Source organism: Vigna angularis, chromosome 1 (assembly GCF_016808095.1).
Source record: "Vigna angularis cultivar LongXiaoDou No.4 chromosome 1, ASM1680809v1, whole genome shotgun sequence".
NCBI lineage: Eukaryota > Viridiplantae > Streptophyta > Magnoliopsida > Fabales > Fabaceae > Vigna > Vigna angularis.
In genome coordinates this window covers 62890609-62910759 of record NC_068970.1, presented here as the reverse complement: position 1 = coordinate 62910759, position 20151 = coordinate 62890609, and the positions used below count along the sequence as shown (strand labels likewise).

Here is a 20151-nt window from a genome sequence, read left to right as displayed (position 1 = left end):
GTAAATTAAAATATGTCAAATAAAATAAATATTTCAAGAAATGTGTTTGATACGTAATAAAATATAACATAATTAAATTAAAAATTTATATTTATTTATTTATAAAAATTAAAAATTAAGAAAAATAATTTCAAGTATATCAAAATTTAAAATAAAAATAAATCTTAATTCCATGTTTAATTTTAGAAACTAAAAACATGTAAAATATTTATCTTTGGAAAACTTTTATAACTATAAAGAGCAAAGAACATGTAATACTTCCCCACAGCATACAAAGTTTTCAGAATTTGTTTAAAGATTTTCTTCATGTTTAAAAGACTTGTAGATTTACTAAAATACCCTAAATCCCACACTTATTTTATTTCATGTCTCGTTCTAAGATTTAGTCTTTAGATATTTTTTTAATACGCTTATTAGCAGATGACATAAATGCTGAAAATGTCAATTTAGTACTTGAAAAAATAATTTCTATCTCAATATCAAATACTATAAATTAATCAGTTTTTTAAGTAAGACTAAAAAAGTGAATTTGTACAGTTTTATGTCAAATTAATTTTAAAAAAAAAAAAATATATATATATATATATATATCATCAAATACCTCCTTAAAATTATTATTCTTTAAAATATTAATAATTAATTATATTGTTATAATAAAATACAAATATTAATAATGAATAAATATATATATTTTTTTCTAATTCAAACAATATTTTTTTCACCTATAGCCGTCCAAAACAAAGCATCATCGTACAATGAGTAAAAGCTAAAACCTGTCCAGTTATTATTCGCATGAGCATCTGCAAAATAAAAAAGAAGACTTAACAGTAGACACATCAGAATTTCACACTCCAATTTAGGGTTTACCTTTATTCGCACTTCTCAGTGTGCCACCCATTTCCTCCGCCGCAGCCGTCAGCAGCAATGGCAGACACATCTTCTCCTCCGACGGACCAACTCGCAGTCACCACCCTCGACGAAGAGGTACCCAAGGCCCAATTCTCGGATCGCGTCCCGATCCGCTCCATCATTTCCCGCCCCGACGGCGGCTCGGGCTTGGCCGGCCGGAAGGCGCGCGTCGGTGGCTGGGTCAAGACTGGTCGGAAAGCCGACAAAGACGCCTTCGCCTTCCTCGAAATTAACGACGGCAGCTGCGCCGGTAACCTCCAAGTTATCGTTGAAGCCTCGCTTGGCGAACTCGGTCAACTCGTACCCACTGGAACTTGCGTCGTCGTCGACGGCCACCTCAAGCTTCCTCCCGCCGGCACCAAACAGAAGATCGAACTTCGCGCCGATAAGGTCCTCCACGTCGGCCCAGTCGATCCCGCCAAATATCCTCTGCCCAAAATGAGACTTACTCTTGAGTTCCTCAGAGATTTCGTTCATCTTCGTTCAAGAACCAACACGGTACCTTCCTTCTTTTTTGTCATAAACTGTTATTCTAAAAGTGTTAATGAATTTAGTTATTATGGCATAATCTTACTCTGTCAAGAGGTTTTATAGTGTTATCGTGATTTTGTGGCATAACACGGATTCTGATTGTATGAGGGCAAAAACCTTTACTTAATATCTCGGTTTGGGAAATTGTGGACCGATATTGTTAGAAATTGAAGAAAAAAGAGATCTCAATTGTTATAGATAAACTTAATTGATTTGGTTGTTATTACTTTTTGTAGTTATACTTATGTCATGTTGTGTGTGATTGCAGATATCTGCGGTCGCTAGAATTAGAAATGCTCTTGCATATGCTACGCATACTTTTTTCAACAAAGAAGGGTTTCTTTACGTGCACACACCGATTGTTACCACGAGTGACTGTGAGGGTGCGGGTGAGATGTTTCAGGTGACGACTTTGCTGAGCGAGGCTGAGAGATTGGAGAAGGAGTTGTTGCAGAATCCGCCTCCTACGGAGGCAGATGTGGCAGCGGCTAGGTTGGTTGTTAAGGAGAAAGGGGATGTTGTGTCTCAGTTGAAAGCTGCCAAGGCGACTAAGCCAGAGATTGGTGCTGCTGTGGATCAGCTTAAGAAGGCGAAGGAGAGTTTGGCTAAGGTGGAGGAGAGGTCCAAGCTTAAGCCTGGGATTCCTAAGAAGGATGATGGAAAGGTGGATTATGGGAAAGATTTCTTTGCACGTCAAGCGTTTTTGACGGTTTCAGGTCAGCTTCAAGTTGAGTCTTATGTGTGTGCACTTAGCAGTGTGTATACCTTTGGCCCCACTTTTCGCGCGGAGAATTCTCACACTTCCAGGCATTTGGCTGAGTTTTGGATGGTAGAACCTGAGATAGCGTTTGCAGAGTTGAAGGTATATAAAAATTTGAACTCACTCATAAATGATCATGATTATGTTCAGATGCAGCATTATTGTTGTTAGTCTTAGTTCTGTTATAGTTATCTGTCCAATGAGGCAGTTTTTTTTAGTTAGGGCTGAGAACTGTTTAATTTGTCCAGTGCAAAGCTGCCTACTTAAACCTGCTGTTATAAGATTTGATGTTTTTAATTTTTTGTGCTGGAAGCAGTAAAGTCCATGGTTTTTGTGTTTTATGTGTAGGATGATATGAACTGTGCCGAGGCGTATGTGAAATTTTTGTGTCAGTGGTTACTTGACAACTGTCTTGAGGATATGGAGTTTATGGCTGATAAGTTTGATAAAGGTTGCATTGATCGTTTGAAGTTGGTTGCTTCCACCCCCTTTATTCGAGTTTCGTATACAGAAGCAGTGGAAATACTAGAAGACGCTGTGAAGAATGGTAAAAAATTTGAGAATGAAGTGAAATGGGGTATTGACTTAGCATCTGAGCATGAAAGGTACTTTGTAATATCTTTTTCACCTTTTGGTCCAGCACTTGTGCTTATTGATTTGTGTTGTGTGACATCTTGATGGAATGGTGTTATGCAGATTCCTGACAGAGGTAAAATTTCAGAAGCCAGTCATTGTCTATAACTATCCAAAAGAAATCAAAGCATTCTACATGCGGCTCAATGATGACTTAAAAACAGTGGCTGCTATGGATGTGCTTGTACCAAAGGTGGCGTTCTGTGTGTTTTATTTTGAACATGTTTATGGTTGATTGCTATATTGATGGTTTTTTTGGCATAATAGAAGCATGTATTTAAGTAAATGCAATTTTTCAGGTGGGAGAGCTAATTGGTGGAAGCCAAAGAGAAGAGCGTTATGATGTTATTCAGTCAAGGTTCATATATATATATATATATAATATGTTTTACTGTCTTTTCCTGATTTCTTTCCTTTAGTTAATTGATATCCTTGGAATTTATTTGACTTATATTTTTATGTTGCAGAATAAAGGAAATGGGTTTGCCTCTTGAGCCATACGAGTGGTACCTTGATCTGAGGCGGTATGGAACAGTGAAACATGCGGGATTTGGGCTTGGCTTTGAAAGAATGATTCTCTTTGCAACCGGCCTGGAAAATATTAGAGATGTGATTCCCTTTCCACGATATCCAGGCAGAGCTGATCTATAATCTTTCTCTTTCTGATAACTAGTGGTTGTCATTCTCTTGCTCTAGTAGTTGAGTTGAAAAATAGTAATTATATATAGCATTTAATTTTTTTTTTGTGGTTGCAGACACCACGAGTGGGTCTTTGAGATTCTCTTTTTGGCCGAACTAATTTATTTTTAAAGGATTCTGGGTCTTGTTGATCTGTTACTTCAATTTTTTTTAATATCCACCTTTATATTTGTTTTATTATTCGTCAGAAGTGAATCCAGGCTCTGCCAGAGGATACAAATATAGTAATTAAAATGATATATAGCATTTTAATTGTCTATAATTATATATACATATATATATATATATATATATATATATATATATATTCATCACATATATTATTTTCATTTTCTTTTTAGATGTAAATGAGCTATTTTTATTAATCTGGATTACACGTCTTAGAAAACTTGTCTTTTGTTAGTATACAATTATCTGAATGTTAAACTTGTCTTTCTAGCATGTTTTTTCATATTTTCTCTTCATATATATTATGGATATGTTTGAATAAGTATTTCAATATAAATAAACCAAAAAATAGAAGTAAAGAGTTCATTTTATAAATTAAAATTAATTTCAATATAAATTAAGAAAATATAATTTTCAGAAATGAGTATAAGATATTGTAATTTATGAATTTTTTTTACGAAAACACTAGTGCAAATATTGTTAAAGTATATTTTAAGTAAAATATTCCCACTTAATTAGACCATTACAGTCTGCTTTAAAATAAATAACTTTAAAAAATATTTAAGTATATATTTTTAAAATTTAAATTATATTAAAAAAACTAATTTTAATTATTAGGTAATGTTGTGTTTCATAAATTATAATATATTAAAATAATATTACTTTCGAACTTTTTTAAAATATAATTATTATTTTAAAAATTGAACCGACTCACAAACCTAGTTCGACCCATCGAAAAGACTTCTTTGATAATCCTAGTTTGAAGTGTGAATTTTATTAAAATTTGAGGATGCATAATGGAAAAAGAGTAAATTTTAAGCTGATAACTTGAAATAATATCTGAAAGTAAAATATAATCACTTGGTAAAATTTAAAAGTAAACTAAATATTTTGGTGAAACTAATATATTAAATAAAGTATAAATGAATTTAAATAACCACTACAATATTTCAGATCTCCCACAAGAATTTTCTCCACGAGATTTGGGGAATTCTATTCTTCTTCCAATTGGTAAGAATGCATAACAAGTGACAGGAATACACATTTGAAGTTCTATCCTTTGTTAGTATCATTTCCACAAAAAAAGGGGACAAGTAACAGAAACTGACTGATGTAACAAAACGAATCTATAAAAATACACGCCTTATGCAATTTTTCCAAAAGAAAAAGTTTTTACTGCAATCTGTAATGCTCTTGTAAATATATGCAAATAGGCATTACACACCCTCTTAGAACCATCATGCTCCCGAAATAAGCATATGAGAGTTTTCACCAAACTCTTCTGTTATCTTTAGGCATAAGGATTGAATGAATATATGCACGGAATAACATTGACTCATTCATGCAGTAAATGTTAAACTGATCTCAAGTACAGCAGATCGAAAACTCCTCACAAAAACAAAGGGTATTACCTTCAAATGTCACCTTAACTGCTATCAATTAACTGATCTCTAATTTGGTGAAAGTTCCTATCTTACCAATGATTTTCATCCAATAAAAGGAAATACAAAAAAAGTAGCTGAACCCACAGAAGAAATCATCACCGTTCCATGCCGTTGCTGATAAGAAGGATATTAGGGGCCAATCCATATGATAGATATAAAATATTCTTTAGTTTGTCTGGTCATTATGCTCCAAAATGATTCTCATGCACATATCTCCATCACTAGACCGATATCTTTCTAGCTTGCTTTGTAGGTATACATGTACCCCCGAAGCTTTCTCACCTCTTCTGATGACTCCGTTAGTAAATGATCCACATAGAGGCAGAGTGCAGATGCTCTGGATCATATATAGTAAGAAGCAATGCACTTAAACCAGGTTATTGCTCACAAAACAAAACAAAACAAAACAGAAGGAATGCATGGCCTACCCAAGAGGACCAAATGGTAGCCAGATTACATCCCAACGAAACTTTGGCAGCCTACAAAAAAATAATTATTATTAAACAGGAAGAGTTGAGAAAGCACCTATAGATAGCAAAATCCTATGTTTTTAAAAGCGAACCGATTATTGAACTGGTTAAAGTATTGGTTTAAGGTTTAATAATTCAAAATTTAATGGTTAAACATTCATCAAACAAGGGTCGAACCAGTGTTAATAAAACTATTATAATAATTGAACGATATATAAAATAATATTATATAACATCACAATTCTATGATGTTAAAATCTAAAATAAACATAAATTCGCTGTTTCTTAACATTTAAAATACATATAGAAATTAAAATAAAATCTTATCATAATTGAATTAAAGTTTCAATAACATTAATAATAAGCTTATATGTAGAATAGAAGGAAATTGCCAAATATTTTATATTGTTAAGAACAAAGTTAAAATAATTTATTATTAAATATTTTTAATTGAGCTGGTTTAGACTGGTTTTATCAGTTTCTACATTTAACAATATGCAGAATCCTGTATGGAATATATATCAAATGCATCAATCATGCTTATCAAGTAGCTTTACCTCAACATGTAATATAACCAGAAAACTGCCAGGGTAACGCCAGTATACCATGAACACTTGATCCATCTCCTGCGATGGTTTGATTCATGAAGCAGTCCTATGAGGGCAAACAAGCATGCTAAAACAGCCACCCAGTCTGTAAAAGTTATTCAATTAAATAAGTTCACAGCATTGATCCACATAATTTGTGATACGTGGAGAACATATCATATTTTATCGTTGCAAATCGGTATAAGTAGATAATGCAAATAAGGGCACAAAGGGAATAAAATCTACAACCTTATAGAACAGAATAATACAAAATGAAACAGTTCCTGATTAAAATAGGAAGAAGAAATTCAGATACGAGAAGTGAACCTGCAGATATAACAGTCCATGAGTAGATCTCCTCCATGAAGTACGCATGATACCGCTATTTATCAAATAACAAAGAAAGACATACCATATTCAGTAAAGGCAACTATCATGAGATTGAAAAAAAAAACAGCTAAAATGCTTCAATGTTACAAATCTGGAAAAGAGTAAAATGCAGAGCCTTCCCACTATGTCAGATTTTAACATAGCTCCAATTTGAATAAATTTTTCCACAAACATTAAAAGGAGAAGAAAATAAGAAGGTAAAATGAATTGAACTGTTCTCATAACTCAAAAATCAAGTTGTACACTTCTGCAAAAACTCAGTTGTACAAGTTACTTTCAACTAACGGGAAAGGCTTAATTCATTTTTGTCTTCTTAATCTCTTCTTTACAAGTTTACAGAGTTTATCCAACCGAAGAATCCACTTCTGACTGAACATGTCATCAAAAGCACAGCCAAACAATGTATCTCCAAAAATACATGAGACATAAATTAAATAGAAAAAAAATGCTTATCAAATCCCATAAGACCAGCATTCCAGTTAAAAAAATAAAAAAGAAATGCTCAAATCACAAGCAACCTAGAGAGATACGAGATAAATAGACCTCCTTCGGTATATAGTCTCCGTTTCTAATTTCAACGATTCTTCCAGAAGACAGTAATTAACACATTTGAAATTTTCGGTGTAAAATATAGCAAAAAGTCTTGAAAATACCAGTTCCCATGGTGTTAAAGCCTGGTGGAAGATGGAGTACAAAAGAAACACGATGTAACAGAAGAACAAAGTTGCGAATACCATCTACATAGTAAAAAAGAAAACCAGGTTAGCAGGAGTCCAATATGTTTAAGAATTCAATCAAATTGTGTTTAACAAGAAAGAAAGGTAACATTGTGTTGTGAATGTACCCTCCATAAGCGACTCTGCTCAGCTTGACTTCTTTCAAGAGAACGAACTAACTCTTCCTGCTCTGCGCATCAAAATCTAAGTCTTCATTAATTAGATGACCCAATTCAAATTTATAAAACAAAAATGAAATGTTTATAATTTTAATTTTTCCGCAATCGGAAATAGTCGAGGAAGATCGTACCATGAGATTCTAAGGGACGAGAGTCTCCGTCGTGCACCGGAAGAGAGAGGTTTCCGTCTTCCGAATGGCGAAATTTCCTTGCGAGCTTCTTCATTGTTCTAATTTACCGATTCCTTTCTCTCGTCGCAGATTTGAAACGGTTCTTGGAAAATCTTGTTCTAATGGTTAAGTATTTCGTTATATTTATTCGTCAATCTATTCTATGATTAACTATTAAAAAAAATAATCAAAGACAGTTACTATTTTATAAATTATACTAGGAGAAAATGAAGCTTCCATGTATTTTTTTTTCCAAATAAAATAAGGGAAAAATAGAGAGCATAAAAGTTTAAATAAAACATAAACATATCTAATTATACAAAGCTATTTTTTCTCATTCTTCCTTTGAGTAAAGATTTAATTTATAAATACTAATGTATATGTAATTACCAGTGTTGTTTGTGGGAAAGTTAAAAATCAAGAATCAATTTAATCACCCCAAAAATTGCATAAGGTTTAAATAAATTTCAAGTTTTTGATATTTTTCTAGTATTTAATATTTTATTTTAAAATGATATGTTTAAAATTTAACATTTTATATTAAATATTGTGTGTTGTTTTCGCCAGTTTTAATGTATATTTGATCGAAACTGTTAAAAATGAAACATTAACACCTGAATTAATAAGATGACATTATGATATAAAAATATATAAAATATTTAAGAAATAAAAACAACATAATAATAAATATATTTTTTCCTATAATTACATTAAAATTTCAAAATATTTTTACTGCGGCAAACTTTACAATTATTTTCTTATAAAATATTGATATATTTTACACATACATTTGATACATTAATAAGTCAATTTAATCTCTACGAACATTACAAATTTGTTTTCCCGATGCATTTAATGCTATATATTTTAAGCAATTTAAAGATTAAATTTATTTTTACAAAATGTTTAACGCAATCTAAATTTTTTCAAATAATAAAAAATAAACAATTTATAAATATGATATTTATCTTTTTACGCTCTAATCTATTTGTAGTTTAAAATTAAGTATAAGAATGTCTAATTGAAATACCTCAAAATATTCCATTATAATAGTTAGGGAGTTCAATGATAATACTTAGGAATCTAATGACAAAAAATATAATTTTTAAGACTTAAATTGACGACAATGTCAATAACTATTAATTCTAATTATTAATGTATCATTTATTTGGGTTTAGTTTATTTAAAAATTTCACATTTATAGAATAAGAATATGAAAGGCACTGTTGTTAGCTTCATTACAAAAGACAGTACAATGTCCACACATTGGATCCATACTATTTCCAAGGTGTTCAGTTCCATTACTTCAAGAAATAAAAACTGACAACGGAGATTAGCATACCAAACTAGACCCAAAAAAAGTCAAACGATTTGTACCGAGCCGGTTATAAAACAATTGGGATTGAACCAAACTGGTTAATTAAAAGTTCCACTCCATCCGAAACTGTAAAACAGCTTGGCTCAAACCAAACCATACAAAGGACTTCACAACCCGATTCAGTTTAACTGATCCTCTTCGGAGTCCCGTTCGATTTAAACTAAACCATCTTAGAAAACCAGTTCAGTTCAAACCGAACTATTTCCATAGAGCCTTATAATCGGTTCAATTTAGCCCAGTTTTTTTTGGAAAGAACCATGTTATGCACTAGTCAACAATGTTTTGGGGGAGATAGGATGGGTTTGAAACAACAAGAACCAGCTATCTTTGCATTCATCCACATCAATGTGGTATGACGAGGAATTCAAACGAAACTCCAAAATCCATGATCCAAAACCCGATCGCACCAATTTTAGCTTCTCATCAAGCTCAATAGCACTCTAAAATGCTAATTTTTCCATAGTAAGACTCAGTCCAGCTGTTTCTAGATGTATTAACACAGGTTCAAGCTACCCTTTTCCAAATGTTGTTACATCCAACAGAAATTATTCCCTTCACTATCCTGTTAGCAACCAATATAAAGGGAAAAAGTGTGTCTAAACTCAAATATGTTTCATTTTTCTAAGGCAATCAAAACTGAGGCAGAAAGTCAATATTATCAGACTACATATTCTCAACGTCTCAACAAATTAAAAGATAAATATAAAATCCGCAAAATCAACTATAACCAAAAGATATATATCGAGTACATAATCAATCCTCATCATCAATAACCTTAGTGCCCAAACCTTTAAGCTCCTCCTTGGGGATCTCGACGACGGTAACAAGAGAGTATAGCTCTTCTTTGGCATCCTCATCATCATTCCTCTTGCGAGCAATGCGAACCCTAATCCTCCTGGGAACACTCCGGATCCCCTGACTCCAGACATACTTGTTGAGCTTCACATCCACTCTCACGTCATTCGTCCCCATCGCCTTCTGCGCAAACTTCCTTATTTCCTTAATTGCTTTGGGAGCCTTCTTCTTAAACGTGCTGTTTATCATTGTGATAAACGTCAGAAACAAAAATTAAATACATAAAATATGAATTGATGATCGATTTAAGAAAGAACGGGAACAGAAAATGTTCTACAGAACAGTTGCATAGTTGGAGGAAAAGGAGATTACCAGCCATGTAAGCGTTTGTGGAGGTTGATGGTGTACTCTCGAGAGACGACCTCCTCTTTCCTACCCTTGGCTTTCTCCACCATTGTTATTCACTCACCTAAGCATGTAATATATACTCAGGATTTGCTTCTATCTGAACGTTAATAGAAATAGTTATGACTGGAAATAGAGCAGAGAAGACAACATACCTTTCTTTAGATTCTGGAAAATGCAGCGATGCTGAGAGAGGAGGAAGAAACGGAGGCAGAAGAAAAGAGCGAATTATCGGAGATTTCACATACAATAATAAAATCCAAACCCTAATGGGCCTCCTATGAATAACGGGTTCAATCTACAGGCCTCAGCATTGAGCCTTTTTCTTAGTGACAAAAAACGTATATTTGTTTAGAGTTTTTTCAATTTATTTTTTTACTGAGAGACTAATGGTTAAATACAAATAAAATAACTTAAAATTTACTGATGGTTAACTGTTTAATATGTTAACTCTTTTTTTAAGCTTAATAAAGAGGTAGGTTATATTTCTTTAAATAATTTACAAACGACCTACCAATAAAAGTTATTGCCAAGAATCTAAGTAATATGATTTTATTATTTTTATTACGGTAATTAAATTTCTAATTGTTTGGCTTCTGAGAAATCATGACATAACCTATTTTATTTTTGACAAATGGATTTTGAAGTTTTGAATTGGACGATTATATCCATAAAAATAAAATTCGCACAGTAAATTTATTATATTCGCAGAGAAAAACACACCTATGTTTTTCCCAACCCATTTGGTTGAAATATATTTAACATTTTATGTAAATTTTTAATTATAATAATTCATGCACCGTGCTCAACTGAATTAGATCCTATTAACAAGATTTAATGCATAGGATTAAAAAAACAAAATTGGAAAATAACTAAAAGATATAACCAAATTTAAATTTAAAAGAATATCTTAATTAGTTCTTAATTAGGTACTTTAATTTTACATTAATTGTAGGATAATATAATTATAACAAGTAATACTTTTCTGAGAAGACATCGCTTTGATTAAAATTATTCAAAAGCTATATATAAAACTATTTCCAATAAGACTATTTTTCTTTAAAATCGAGCGTGCATTATATATATGTATATATATCCAACATAAAATTACATTATTCTAGTATCTACACAAGATTAATTTTTCAAAACTTATTGAAACATTATTTCTAAATGCAAATATTTTTATAATAATTATTTTTAAAAAAGCAATATTTTAAATGAATTTAAAACATTTTTCATAATTAATTCTACCAAAATCTAAACCAAGTGCATAATCCTAAAAAAGAACAAGAATATATTTCTGCTATTTCCCCCACAGTTAAAAAAGTTATAAAAAAAGGTGAAAAATAATATTAAAAGGCATACAGGTGCAGCTGCAATGCAACCCTTTAATTATTCTGCAGACTTGTCCTGGAACTGTCAGACGGCCAAAACTAGTACTTTCGGAGAGATTAGAAAAATAACCAACATGGAAAAATTTTCGCATCACCTCACCATCAAGTTCCCATTCTTTTGTTATAAAGCTGCTCGATACCCTTCTCTGCAGCACAAATCAATGTAGATATATGTTTCATTTCAAACCTTCATTGGGGCTACGTAAACACCTAATTTGCCACCTAAGTCATCACTAACCAACAATTTACATAACCTATTCTCACAATGTTATGTACGTTTTGTGCCTTAAGTCAAAAAACGAATTACGGGAGTTGGAAAATTTCTAATTCACGGCTCTGCTAAGCAATCTGCTATTACTTCGCCCTTGTCTCCACAAACTGAATGCTAAAACTGCAAGACTAGCAACTCCTGCCAAAATCTGTCACACAAAAATGTAATATATGGTTGTTTCCTATACTTCCAGGCATGTATATAATAATTTACCTACAAGAGGCCTGATGTAACTAACCTTCGCTTCTTTGCCATAGTTAGTTCGAGCAGATTGGAATACTGATTTCAGTAATTTAAAGGGAGAAGACTTGGGCATTAGGATCACAACAGTATACTTGTTTTTGCAAGGAAAAGGTAATATTCTTTTAAGTGCCAATTGTGCAGTTGATGGTGTAAGGGATGATCTAACTTTTGATCGCCCTTCATCTTGAACCTGCAGCAGAGATAATTGCACGACTAGTGAGATTTCACGTATATGAAAATGAGCAAATATGACCGTAACCTATACAATCATCATCATAATAATAATAATAAAAAAGCAGACCATCATCTAATTTAAAGAAACGCAGCTTATGTCAGGTCTGGATCCATAACATAATTTTAATTTATAACAAGATTATGAAAAGGGGAGAAAATAATGATTATTTACGTCTAGATCATAATAACTTGCAAGGAACATCTCAATGTTGCAGTCATTTGTCATAATCAAAATCAATTAAAAGAGAGATATTTTCATATATTCTTGTGCTAAACTTCATTCCAAACTCAACACTGGTCATAAAGTAACAGAACTAGAACTGGAAGTTATGATTAATTCCTTTCTGATAATCTGAGGAAAACCAAATGCAAATAGCAATCCTCGTGACACATGGCATTTCATGACATTGCAATAGTCACTCACCTCAAAAGAAATGCCAACATCACCCGCATAGACTCTTGATTGATAGCTATGCAAAATCCTATCCAGCCAGTAATAATTTTCCTGAAAGACGTGTTCCAGTAAGTAAAAAGAAAATATTCATCCCCGATTCAGAACGCTTTTGTGGATAAAAGATATGAGCTTATAAGAATTCGTGTCAGGTGTATATAATTTTGTTCAATTGTGACTGAGTTGTAAAGACTACAATGCTAATAAGACAAACTTCAAGATCGAATTAACCTGCAGTCCATTCTCATGAGCTCGTTGCTCAATTTCAAGTATGGTTGAAACGTCCTGTCCTGAAGGCCCTTCCTCTTGAAGACGTAACATTTCATCCAAAGCAATATCTACCTGTAAATGATTTTATAAGACAGTATTCTCACCAAGTAATGTATTGAGAAGTTCACTTATTTTACATATGAAGGAGACTTGCCAGCTTGGAAGATATGTCTGGATCACAAGAAAAATTTATGCTTACGTCTCCACGAACATCACCTATTCTTGAGGGTTTATTACCACCAAGAAATACTGAAACACCTACAGAGTATATCTGGTGGAGGGAGGCAAAGTCTTAGAAATAGTAGAATACCATATATGACAACTGAAGGAAAAGATAGTAACACATATAAACCTGGCCATGCTTGAAACGGAGAACCTGCATTATTTTTGTTTCAAGAAGCTTGCTCAAGAACCCAACAAAATGAATCTCCTCCACCTGCCAAATCAAGTCCCCCAAAACCCATGCAGGTCGAAACACAGATTATCATGTTATTTATAATATTTAGTTAACACAGGTTTTAATATCTGTATTTTTTTGCTCAAGAAACCATGAGATTAATCTCCTGAAATGTAGAAATTACCAAAGTGGGTCTTACCTCTCCTAACAAAGTCAACATGCATAAGGAACTTAGTTATCGACCACTATTCCTTGTTAGTTCAATTTATAATTTTATATAATTACATAAATTCAGAAACTAGGGGAAAAAAGAACACACACCATGGTCCCATTCCTCAGCTCTACAGGAAAACATATCTGCACCAAACACTGTGCTTCTACCATGGGACTCCGAACCACTTCTCTACAAGCAAAGTGTGGTTTATTTAGAAAATGCATCCACTGAATCCTTCAAAAGTATTTCGGGCATCCATACACAATTGATAATGTGGAAAGATGTTTGTAACATCCAGATTGTCAAAAAGATGCAATAGGGCAGCAAGAGAACAATCTTTCCTAGAGATGATGCCTAAGCATAATCTTTTCCTCATTTGAAAAGCCATACAGTTCATTTGAGAGCTTAACAAAACATGCACATCTTTTCCTGGTGGTACAACGCACACAACAATTATCATAACACCTTTTGTTTGTGAATGCAGTGCGCTGACATACCTATGGATTTCTGTTGGAAAATTGAAAGGCAATCCTTTCAGTTCATCACGGTTAAAATGCATAATAGGTTCAGGAGGTTTTGGTATCCCACCCTGCAAGGAAAGAAATCAATTGGTATAGAATAGTTCAAAAGGTCTCCTGGCTTTTGTTTAATGGATTCGTACTCACTAGGTACTGCAATATCAAGGGCATTGCAATAGCAGGATCAATATTTCCAACAATCACAACAGTAAAAGTTGATGGATCTTTGAAACATGTACTGAAGAATTCACAAGCTTTCCGTGGATCAACCTTCTGTAGGTCACTTTTTCTAATAGGCTGCAAAACAAAGAATATGCTGAAAGTCAAAAGTAGATCATTCAGTCAATGGTTTAATTGATATCAGAAAGTAGCTATACCCGGAAAAAGTAAGAGTTGCCATAGTTAAGCTCTTTTACACGGTTTGTAAAAGCAGTATATGGATCCCTATCTTGAGCAGATACTGCTTCTTCAGCCATCTGCATAACTATTTTGACATCTTCTTCACCTGGTGTTAAATTTGTTGTAAACAGCTGATAGACCAGCTGGAGTATGTAAGAAATAAACAAATGTCATCAGAATGGGTAGAAAGAAGAGTAGCCTAACATATAATAGTGGAATTGGTGTATGAGTTAGTAATACAGAATAGAAAAGAAAAGAACTATTAAGGCCTGTTTACTTATTACATTTTACTTTTTCACTTTTAATAACAAACCATCGAATTTTGTAAATCAATTTGCTGTTTTCAAAGCTTTGTTTTCACTATTTCCCATACAACTTTTTGAAACCATGAAACAAACTGAAAATAAGGTTTCAGTTTTGTAATTAAAACTGAAAACAAAGAATGGAGTTTGTAATTAAAAGTAAAAACAAAAATAAAAATTGAAAGTATTTTCTCAAAGTGAACGAACTCTTGCATTTCTTGACTGAATTATTAGAAAAGGGAAAAAGAATTCTCCTCCTAGGGTTCTTCTTTTGAAAAAGTTCTTCTAATTAATGCATCTTCCATCATCACTCTCCCCTGTTAATGAATTGATTAGCACTAACTAGGAATGGCAAAAAAAGCACATTCACACCCGTAGATACTCAGTGGGCAGTGGGCAACACATTGCGGGTAGGTCGTACTTAGATTTTTATACAGGTATCCACAGGTGAAAGTAAAAATCTTATATTTCTCTAATTTACCAAATATCTTTACAGTATCTCAGCAAATTCTATTACTACCAACAGAATCAAAAGCAGAAAAGCCTTTTAGTAAAAATAGAAGTTAGCTGGAATCACATGGCATTAGGGCATATCATAAAATAAAAAAATGAGAAAAAAAAATTTCATAACTTGAAAAAAAGGTATTGATATTGAAGTTAAATCCAAAAATATATATACATGATGTCCAGTCCATACAATAAATGGATGAAAAAGAAAAGAGAAATATTATCAGGAATTAAGAACAAGATTATTACTAGATACTAAGTTAAAATACAATTACTTGCTTCCAGCTTTAAAACATAAACAGGTGGATGTAGTATGATCTAATAATTGTTTTTTATGTGCTTGCATTTTTGTGAGCAACTACATCCTACGACTTTAAATTGCCATCAAATCAAGAAAGGAAAAGAATTTTTTGTTAATTATATCAAAGATACCTGCAAAGCAGTTTCTAGGTCTGAAGGTGAACAATCACCATAAAAAGTTCTCATATATGCACCAATCTTGGTACCAACTTCAGCTCTCTTGCCAGCAAGCATATCCATTAGGACAGATGGTCTATAACCAAAAACACCAATTTCCCCAGCAATAGTTGGTCCCATCGAACAAGAGAAGTACTCACTCTCTGGGAGTTCAGATAAACCCCCATATGAATACCCAGTGAAGATAACCTGTTAAAACACATCTATAGATTAGAACAGATAATTATTAATGCTAAAATTCTAAATTCACCGTTAGCTGATGCCTAATAAGTGCATGCGTATGCTAATTTAAATTTTGAATTAGTAAAAGGCAGGAAACTTAAATCTCTTGGACTACATGCAGCATAAGACACTTCAAAAAATCAATTATTTGTTTTGGGCATTTTGCGTTGGAATTTTTTTATGTGTTGAATTAGATCTGTAGATGAAAACCCTAGGTTTAAATATCATAATTATACTCTATTAGGGTCATGTAATATAATTTAACAAAATTTGAAGCAAAGCTGTCAATCGATAATGTAACCAGATTGATACAGAAGTAGGTCAATGTCTATTCAAGGAATAGGTATGAATTATGAACCATGAAAAATCTGATAAGCAATGCCTAAGAGAATTGGAACCTGGTCATCAAGAAAGTCTGTACGCTTGTAACAGATCCGCATGCCATTTGACAGTACCAGTTCAGTAGCTCCAATATTTGAATATTCCAATTCCTGCACAACATGCCTAATTTGAAGACAGGGGAGGGATCAAGATTTCGAATGTGATTTCCTAAACACAATTTAACTGGAAGAAAAACCATAACAGTCATAATAATCGTTATACAGAAGAAGTCACATTTCAAAAGCTATATAATGACAGAAACTGTATACATATGATAGGTTAATAACTAGTATACAAAACCCTGCTTACATAAATAGTAGCAGCTGGTTAAACAGATAATATTGGCTATCACAACTTAGAAAAAATCAAGATTTTAATGAAACATGGTTATAGTCGCAAAGTAAACAATAAGACCTAAAATAATAAAAAAACTGAGCCCTACACGGAAAACCATTATTTTTAACCATTCTGAAATTTGGAATTTTTGTTATTATAACATATGGGCAGGTAGGATAAAATGAAGTAAAAGTATGGCCACATAACCATGACACTTATCAAGGAAAGGAATTTACTTTATTTTCTCTTAATAGATCCAAGTAATATGAATTAAAAAAGAACCGTCAAACCTTAATGTTTTACAAATTTGTATGATCTTTTGATGACGAATAAAACTGCAAATGTTCTCATAGGAAGAAACATGTCATTGTCAACCACTCTTTCATAATAGGATAAAGATGCAACGTCTACCTAAAACAAGCTACCAAGGAGGTACTTAATAACAGCAGTGCTGAGACTTGATTCTATGGATTAACAACAATGATTCCAAGGATACATTCACAAGAGATTATACAGGCGGGCCAGAAATCAGAAAATAAAGAACTATATTGGCAAATGAAAATGCAACGCACAAAATAGAGAACGATTTCATGGTTGAATCAAACTCACCCCATATTTGGCTTTGTAGTGACAATTTCTTCTGGAACATGTTCATCATCCCAATAAGAGATTCTCCCTTCTTCCTCCATAAGATTAACTTTCTTAACAACATTTTTCAGATCATCAAGCACAGCAAATGGCTGGGGCTCAATAGTCTTTATGACACAGCTACATGATGTCCTTAATTTCTCAGAACACTTAGAGATTTCTGATGTTGATATATCTGATGGGTATAAATAACACAACATCAATTACAAGGCTTCACAAGCTTGATTGTACAGAAATTTGATGTCAAAAGAAAAAAAACAAAAAGTAGAAGATAATCAACTCACGTGGTAGAAGAGTCTTTTGGAGTTGAGCCTCATACTCAATCCCAACAACAGGTTCAGCGTGGAGAAAATGCTGCATGAACAAAGAGAAGATTATCTCCAAAGCCACCTATAGTTTGTTATGAGACATTCTAATGCAAAAAATATATATACTTGTAAATATTCATCTCTCAAGCTGGTAGATTGAATTTGATCTCGCTCCAAATACGCAGATTCAATCTCTGACATCAGTAGTGCACGGACTACAGATATTTCACGATCTGAAAAGCCATGAAGTCTTACCCTCGCAACCTGAAATATAGCTGTCATAAATATCAAAATAAAAGGGGACAAAAGAAGGGAACTGGAAGAAAAAAGTGAAAGACAGAAAGATGAAGAAAATACAACTCAGGTCAAGATGAAAGGCACCTCTATTAACATGGATTCCAGGGCTTCAATGGTTCCTTTTCTTTTACAAGAGGAAGTCATTATATTGGCCTTTAATGGGCGGACTAAAACATCAGCAGCAGCAGAACAGGAGAAATAAGGTGGATCATTTCTACGAGCTATTTTAAAGAACCTCTGGTTTAAAGCATAGAGGAACATGGATTCTGCAAGTAAATTACGGTAGTCTTTCACTGTCTTAAGCTCATCCACTGGCGTCTTATAGCTAATCATCACTGCAGACTGTTATTAGGAAAGCCCATATTAAAGTGTTAATTTCGAAGCAAGATAAAATCACTAACAAAAAACCCTGGAACTTGAATTAAAAGTTAATGGTTCGTTACCTACTTACCCCAGCAGCTTCGGATTCAATAAAACACGAAAATCGTGGCTCATCATGTGATGGAACCTGGAATGTTGGTATAAGTGGAGGATCAGGATCTGGAATTTTCTGGCCAAAATGAGTCTTTATTAACTCAACTACATCCTGCAAATGTGTGTGAGCGATTAAGGAAATCACTAATCAGCACAGTTACTTAACCAAACAAAAATCAGATGTGAATAAATAAAGCACCTGCGTATCAGAAAAATCTCCAACTGCGATCACTGCCATATTGCATAAATGGTACCACTTCTTGTAAAAATGCTTCACAGTCTCTGAAGAAACCGTCCGAATCACTTTCTCTAGGCCAATTGGCAAACGTTCAGCATACTGCAATCCATTCAACACTTAATGAAATAACAACACCAATCGATATAAAACAATTTCCCAAACTGCAATCACATATTCTAACCATTTTAATCAACATTGGCTAATAAAATAGCAAGTAGCAAGTGTTGAATACAGGCACCTTTGAACCTTCCATCATCAACATCCAATGAGCATCCTGCAGCCGCCCCGTGGCATTTCTGCTTCCTCTGTACTCTTCCATGACAGCTCCTCTCTCTTTCGCCAAGTCATCCTTCGAAACTCGAATCTACAAACACAGAACAATCCAATTACAAAAAAGTAGAACAACAAAACAGAGTCATCCAAACAGAGCATAACACAATTCTGATTGAGACCTCTGAACTGAACTCCGCCAAGACCGAAATGGCCTGAGACAACAGTTCCGGCTTGTCGACCGGAACCAATAGCTCGTAAACCGTGTCGTCCGCAGAGGTCACGGCGTTCTGACAGGCTCCGAATTCGGCTCCAATACTCTCGAGAAATTTGACGATGTCGTGATTGGTGTATTTCTTGGTGGCACTGAACGCGAGGTGTTCAACAATGTGAGCAACTCCGCGTTCATCCTCCTCTTCGAGAATTGATCTGCCGTAACCGATTTCACAATCAGCAATTCAGCATTGAATGATTCATAATACATGGGATATACGAATGGAGAATTAGGTTAGGTTAGGTTATCGGTTACCCAGCCCTGACGGCGAGAGCGAGAGCGGCTCTCATGCGAGGCTTGGAATTGCAACGAACGTAGTAGCGAAGGCCATTGTCGAGGGTGCCGTAGTCGACGCCAACGGGTTGGTCGGAGAGAAGCTGCTCCATGTCGGCGTTGACAAGCTTAAGCGATCTGAACCCTTGTTTCTTCGAGATCGGAGGTACAGCGGCGGGAAGTAATTCCATTCTTCTTGTTTTCTTCACTCTTTGCCCAGACTCAACGTGATATTCTGCGCCACTTACCACTGTCACTCACGATACTACCACTCTCCTATCTCATTTCCTTCTCTTTTTCTTTTTTTCTTTTGTAATTTCTTTTTGCACTTAATAGTTTCTTTGAAACCCACCTCGGGAACACGTTAGGTAAATTATATTTTTGTCTTTACGCATTTTTCTACTTTCATATTAGTCAGAAATTCAAGGATTGGAGTAGGGAGTTTCATGATGTAAATTATATTTTTGTCTTTATGCATCCTTTTCAATTTTTATATTAATGAGAAATTTAAGGATGGG

At 33.6% G+C, this 20151-nt stretch overlaps 4 protein-coding genes across 5 annotated transcripts; 1 reads left to right on the top strand and 3 right to left on the bottom strand.

Annotated features, from left to right (window-relative positions):
* The first annotated feature begins 773 nt into the window (after positions 1–773).
* On the top strand, positions 774–3712 carry LOC108347649 (asparagine--tRNA ligase, cytoplasmic 1). The gene is made up of 6 exons (XM_017587034.2): positions 774–1407; positions 1709–2302; positions 2549–2805; positions 2897–3026; positions 3133–3191; positions 3301–3712. The coding sequence occupies exons 1-6, from the start codon at positions 925–927 to the stop codon at positions 3482–3484; spliced, it is 1707 nt and encodes a 568-aa protein (XP_017442523.1). The 5' UTR covers positions 774–924; the 3' UTR covers positions 3485–3712.
* Positions 3713–5012: 1300 nt separating this feature from the next.
* LOC108347077 (uncharacterized) lies at positions 5013–7800 on the bottom strand. Its single transcript, XM_017586196.2, has 7 exons — positions 7619–7800; positions 7437–7498; positions 7246–7329; positions 6530–6584; positions 6173–6308; positions 5574–5624; positions 5013–5482 (listed from the first exon to the last, which is right to left on the bottom strand). Exons 1-7 carry the CDS (start codon positions 7710–7712, stop codon positions 5383–5385), a joined length of 582 nt encoding a protein of 193 aa, XP_017441685.1. The 5' UTR covers positions 7713–7800; the 3' UTR covers positions 5013–5382.
* A 1832-nt stretch (positions 7801–9632) lies between these two features.
* On the bottom strand, positions 9633–10545 carry LOC108346980 (60S ribosomal protein L31). Its single transcript, XM_017586059.2, has 3 exons — positions 10391–10545; positions 10203–10299; positions 9633–10068 (listed from the first exon to the last, which is right to left on the bottom strand). The coding sequence occupies exons 2-3, from the start codon at positions 10283–10285 to the stop codon at positions 9789–9791; spliced, it is 363 nt and encodes a 120-aa protein (XP_017441548.1). The 5' UTR covers positions 10286–10299; positions 10391–10545; the 3' UTR covers positions 9633–9788.
* A 967-nt stretch (positions 10546–11512) lies between these two features.
* On the bottom strand, positions 11513–19961 carry LOC108347539 (zinc protease PQQL-like). Of its 2 annotated transcripts, XM_052867710.1 has the most exons (21): positions 19616–19957; positions 19269–19515; positions 19055–19180; positions 18778–18915; positions 18556–18690; positions 18189–18446; positions 17934–18071; positions 17784–17853; positions 17461–17674; positions 16533–16638; positions 15868–16101; positions 14605–14769; positions 14375–14524; positions 14207–14298; positions 13817–13898; positions 13451–13534; positions 13249–13369; positions 13060–13166; positions 12802–12882; positions 12139–12333; positions 11513–12048 (listed from the first exon to the last, which is right to left on the bottom strand). In XM_052867710.1, exons 1-21 carry the CDS (start codon positions 19822–19824, stop codon positions 11953–11955), a joined length of 3048 nt encoding a protein of 1015 aa, XP_052723670.1. In that variant the 5' UTR covers positions 19825–19957; the 3' UTR covers positions 11513–11952. The 2 variants fall into 2 exon arrangements, with proteins under 2 accessions (XP_052723670.1, XP_052723673.1); XM_052867713.1 differs by lacking the exons at positions 11513–12048; positions 12139–12333; positions 12802–12882; positions 13060–13166 and having other exon boundaries at positions 13252–13369; positions 13817–13893; positions 19616–19961.
* Between the last annotated feature and the right edge of the window lie 190 nt (positions 19962–20151).

What these genes read in the sequence shown, in the direction of transcription:
- LOC108347077 (XM_017586196.2), bottom strand. Translation starts at nt 7,712, where the DNA reads ATGAAGAAGCTCGCAAGGAAATTTCGCCATTCGGAAGACGGAAACCTC. An exon ending in AGCAGAGTCGCTTATGGAGG is followed by an intron (nt 7,330 to 7,436) that starts GTACATTCACAA and finishes TTTACTATGTAG; the next exon opens with ATGGTATTCGCAACTTTGTT. An exon ending in CTACCATTTGGTCCTCTTGG is followed by an intron (nt 5,483 to 5,573) that starts GTAGGCCATGCA and finishes TATATGATCCAG; the next exon opens with AGCATCTGCACTCTGCCTCT.
- LOC108347539 (XM_052867710.1), bottom strand. Translation starts at nt 19,824, where the DNA reads ATGGAATTACTTCCCGCCGCTGTACCTCCGATCTCGAAGAAACAAGGG. An exon ending in TGATGATGGAAGGTTCAAAG is followed by an intron (nt 18,916 to 19,054) that starts GTGCCTGTATTC and finishes AATGGATTGCAG; the next exon opens with TATGCTGAACGTTTGCCAAT. An exon ending in GCAACTCTTACTTTTTCCGG is followed by an intron (nt 14,525 to 14,604) that starts GTATAGCTACTT and finishes TTTGTTTTGCAG; the next exon opens with CCTATTAGAAAAAGTGACCT.
- LOC108346980 (XM_017586059.2), bottom strand. Translation starts at nt 10,285, where the DNA reads ATGGTGGAGAAAGCCAAGGGTAGGAAAGAGGAGGTCGTCTCTCGAGAG. An exon ending in CACAAACGCTTACATGGCTG is followed by an intron (nt 10,069 to 10,202) that starts GTAATCTCCTTT and finishes AATGATAAACAG; the next exon opens with CACGTTTAAGAAGAAGGCTC.
- LOC108347649 (XM_017587034.2), top strand. Translation starts at nt 925, where the DNA reads ATGGCAGACACATCTTCTCCTCCGACGGACCAACTCGCAGTCACCACC. An exon ending in TTAGCATCTGAGCATGAAAG is followed by an intron (nt 2,806 to 2,896) that starts GTACTTTGTAAT and finishes GGTGTTATGCAG; the next exon opens with ATTCCTGACAGAGGTAAAAT. An exon ending in TATGATGTTATTCAGTCAAG is followed by an intron (nt 3,192 to 3,300) that starts GTTCATATATAT and finishes TTTATGTTGCAG; the next exon opens with AATAAAGGAAATGGGTTTGC.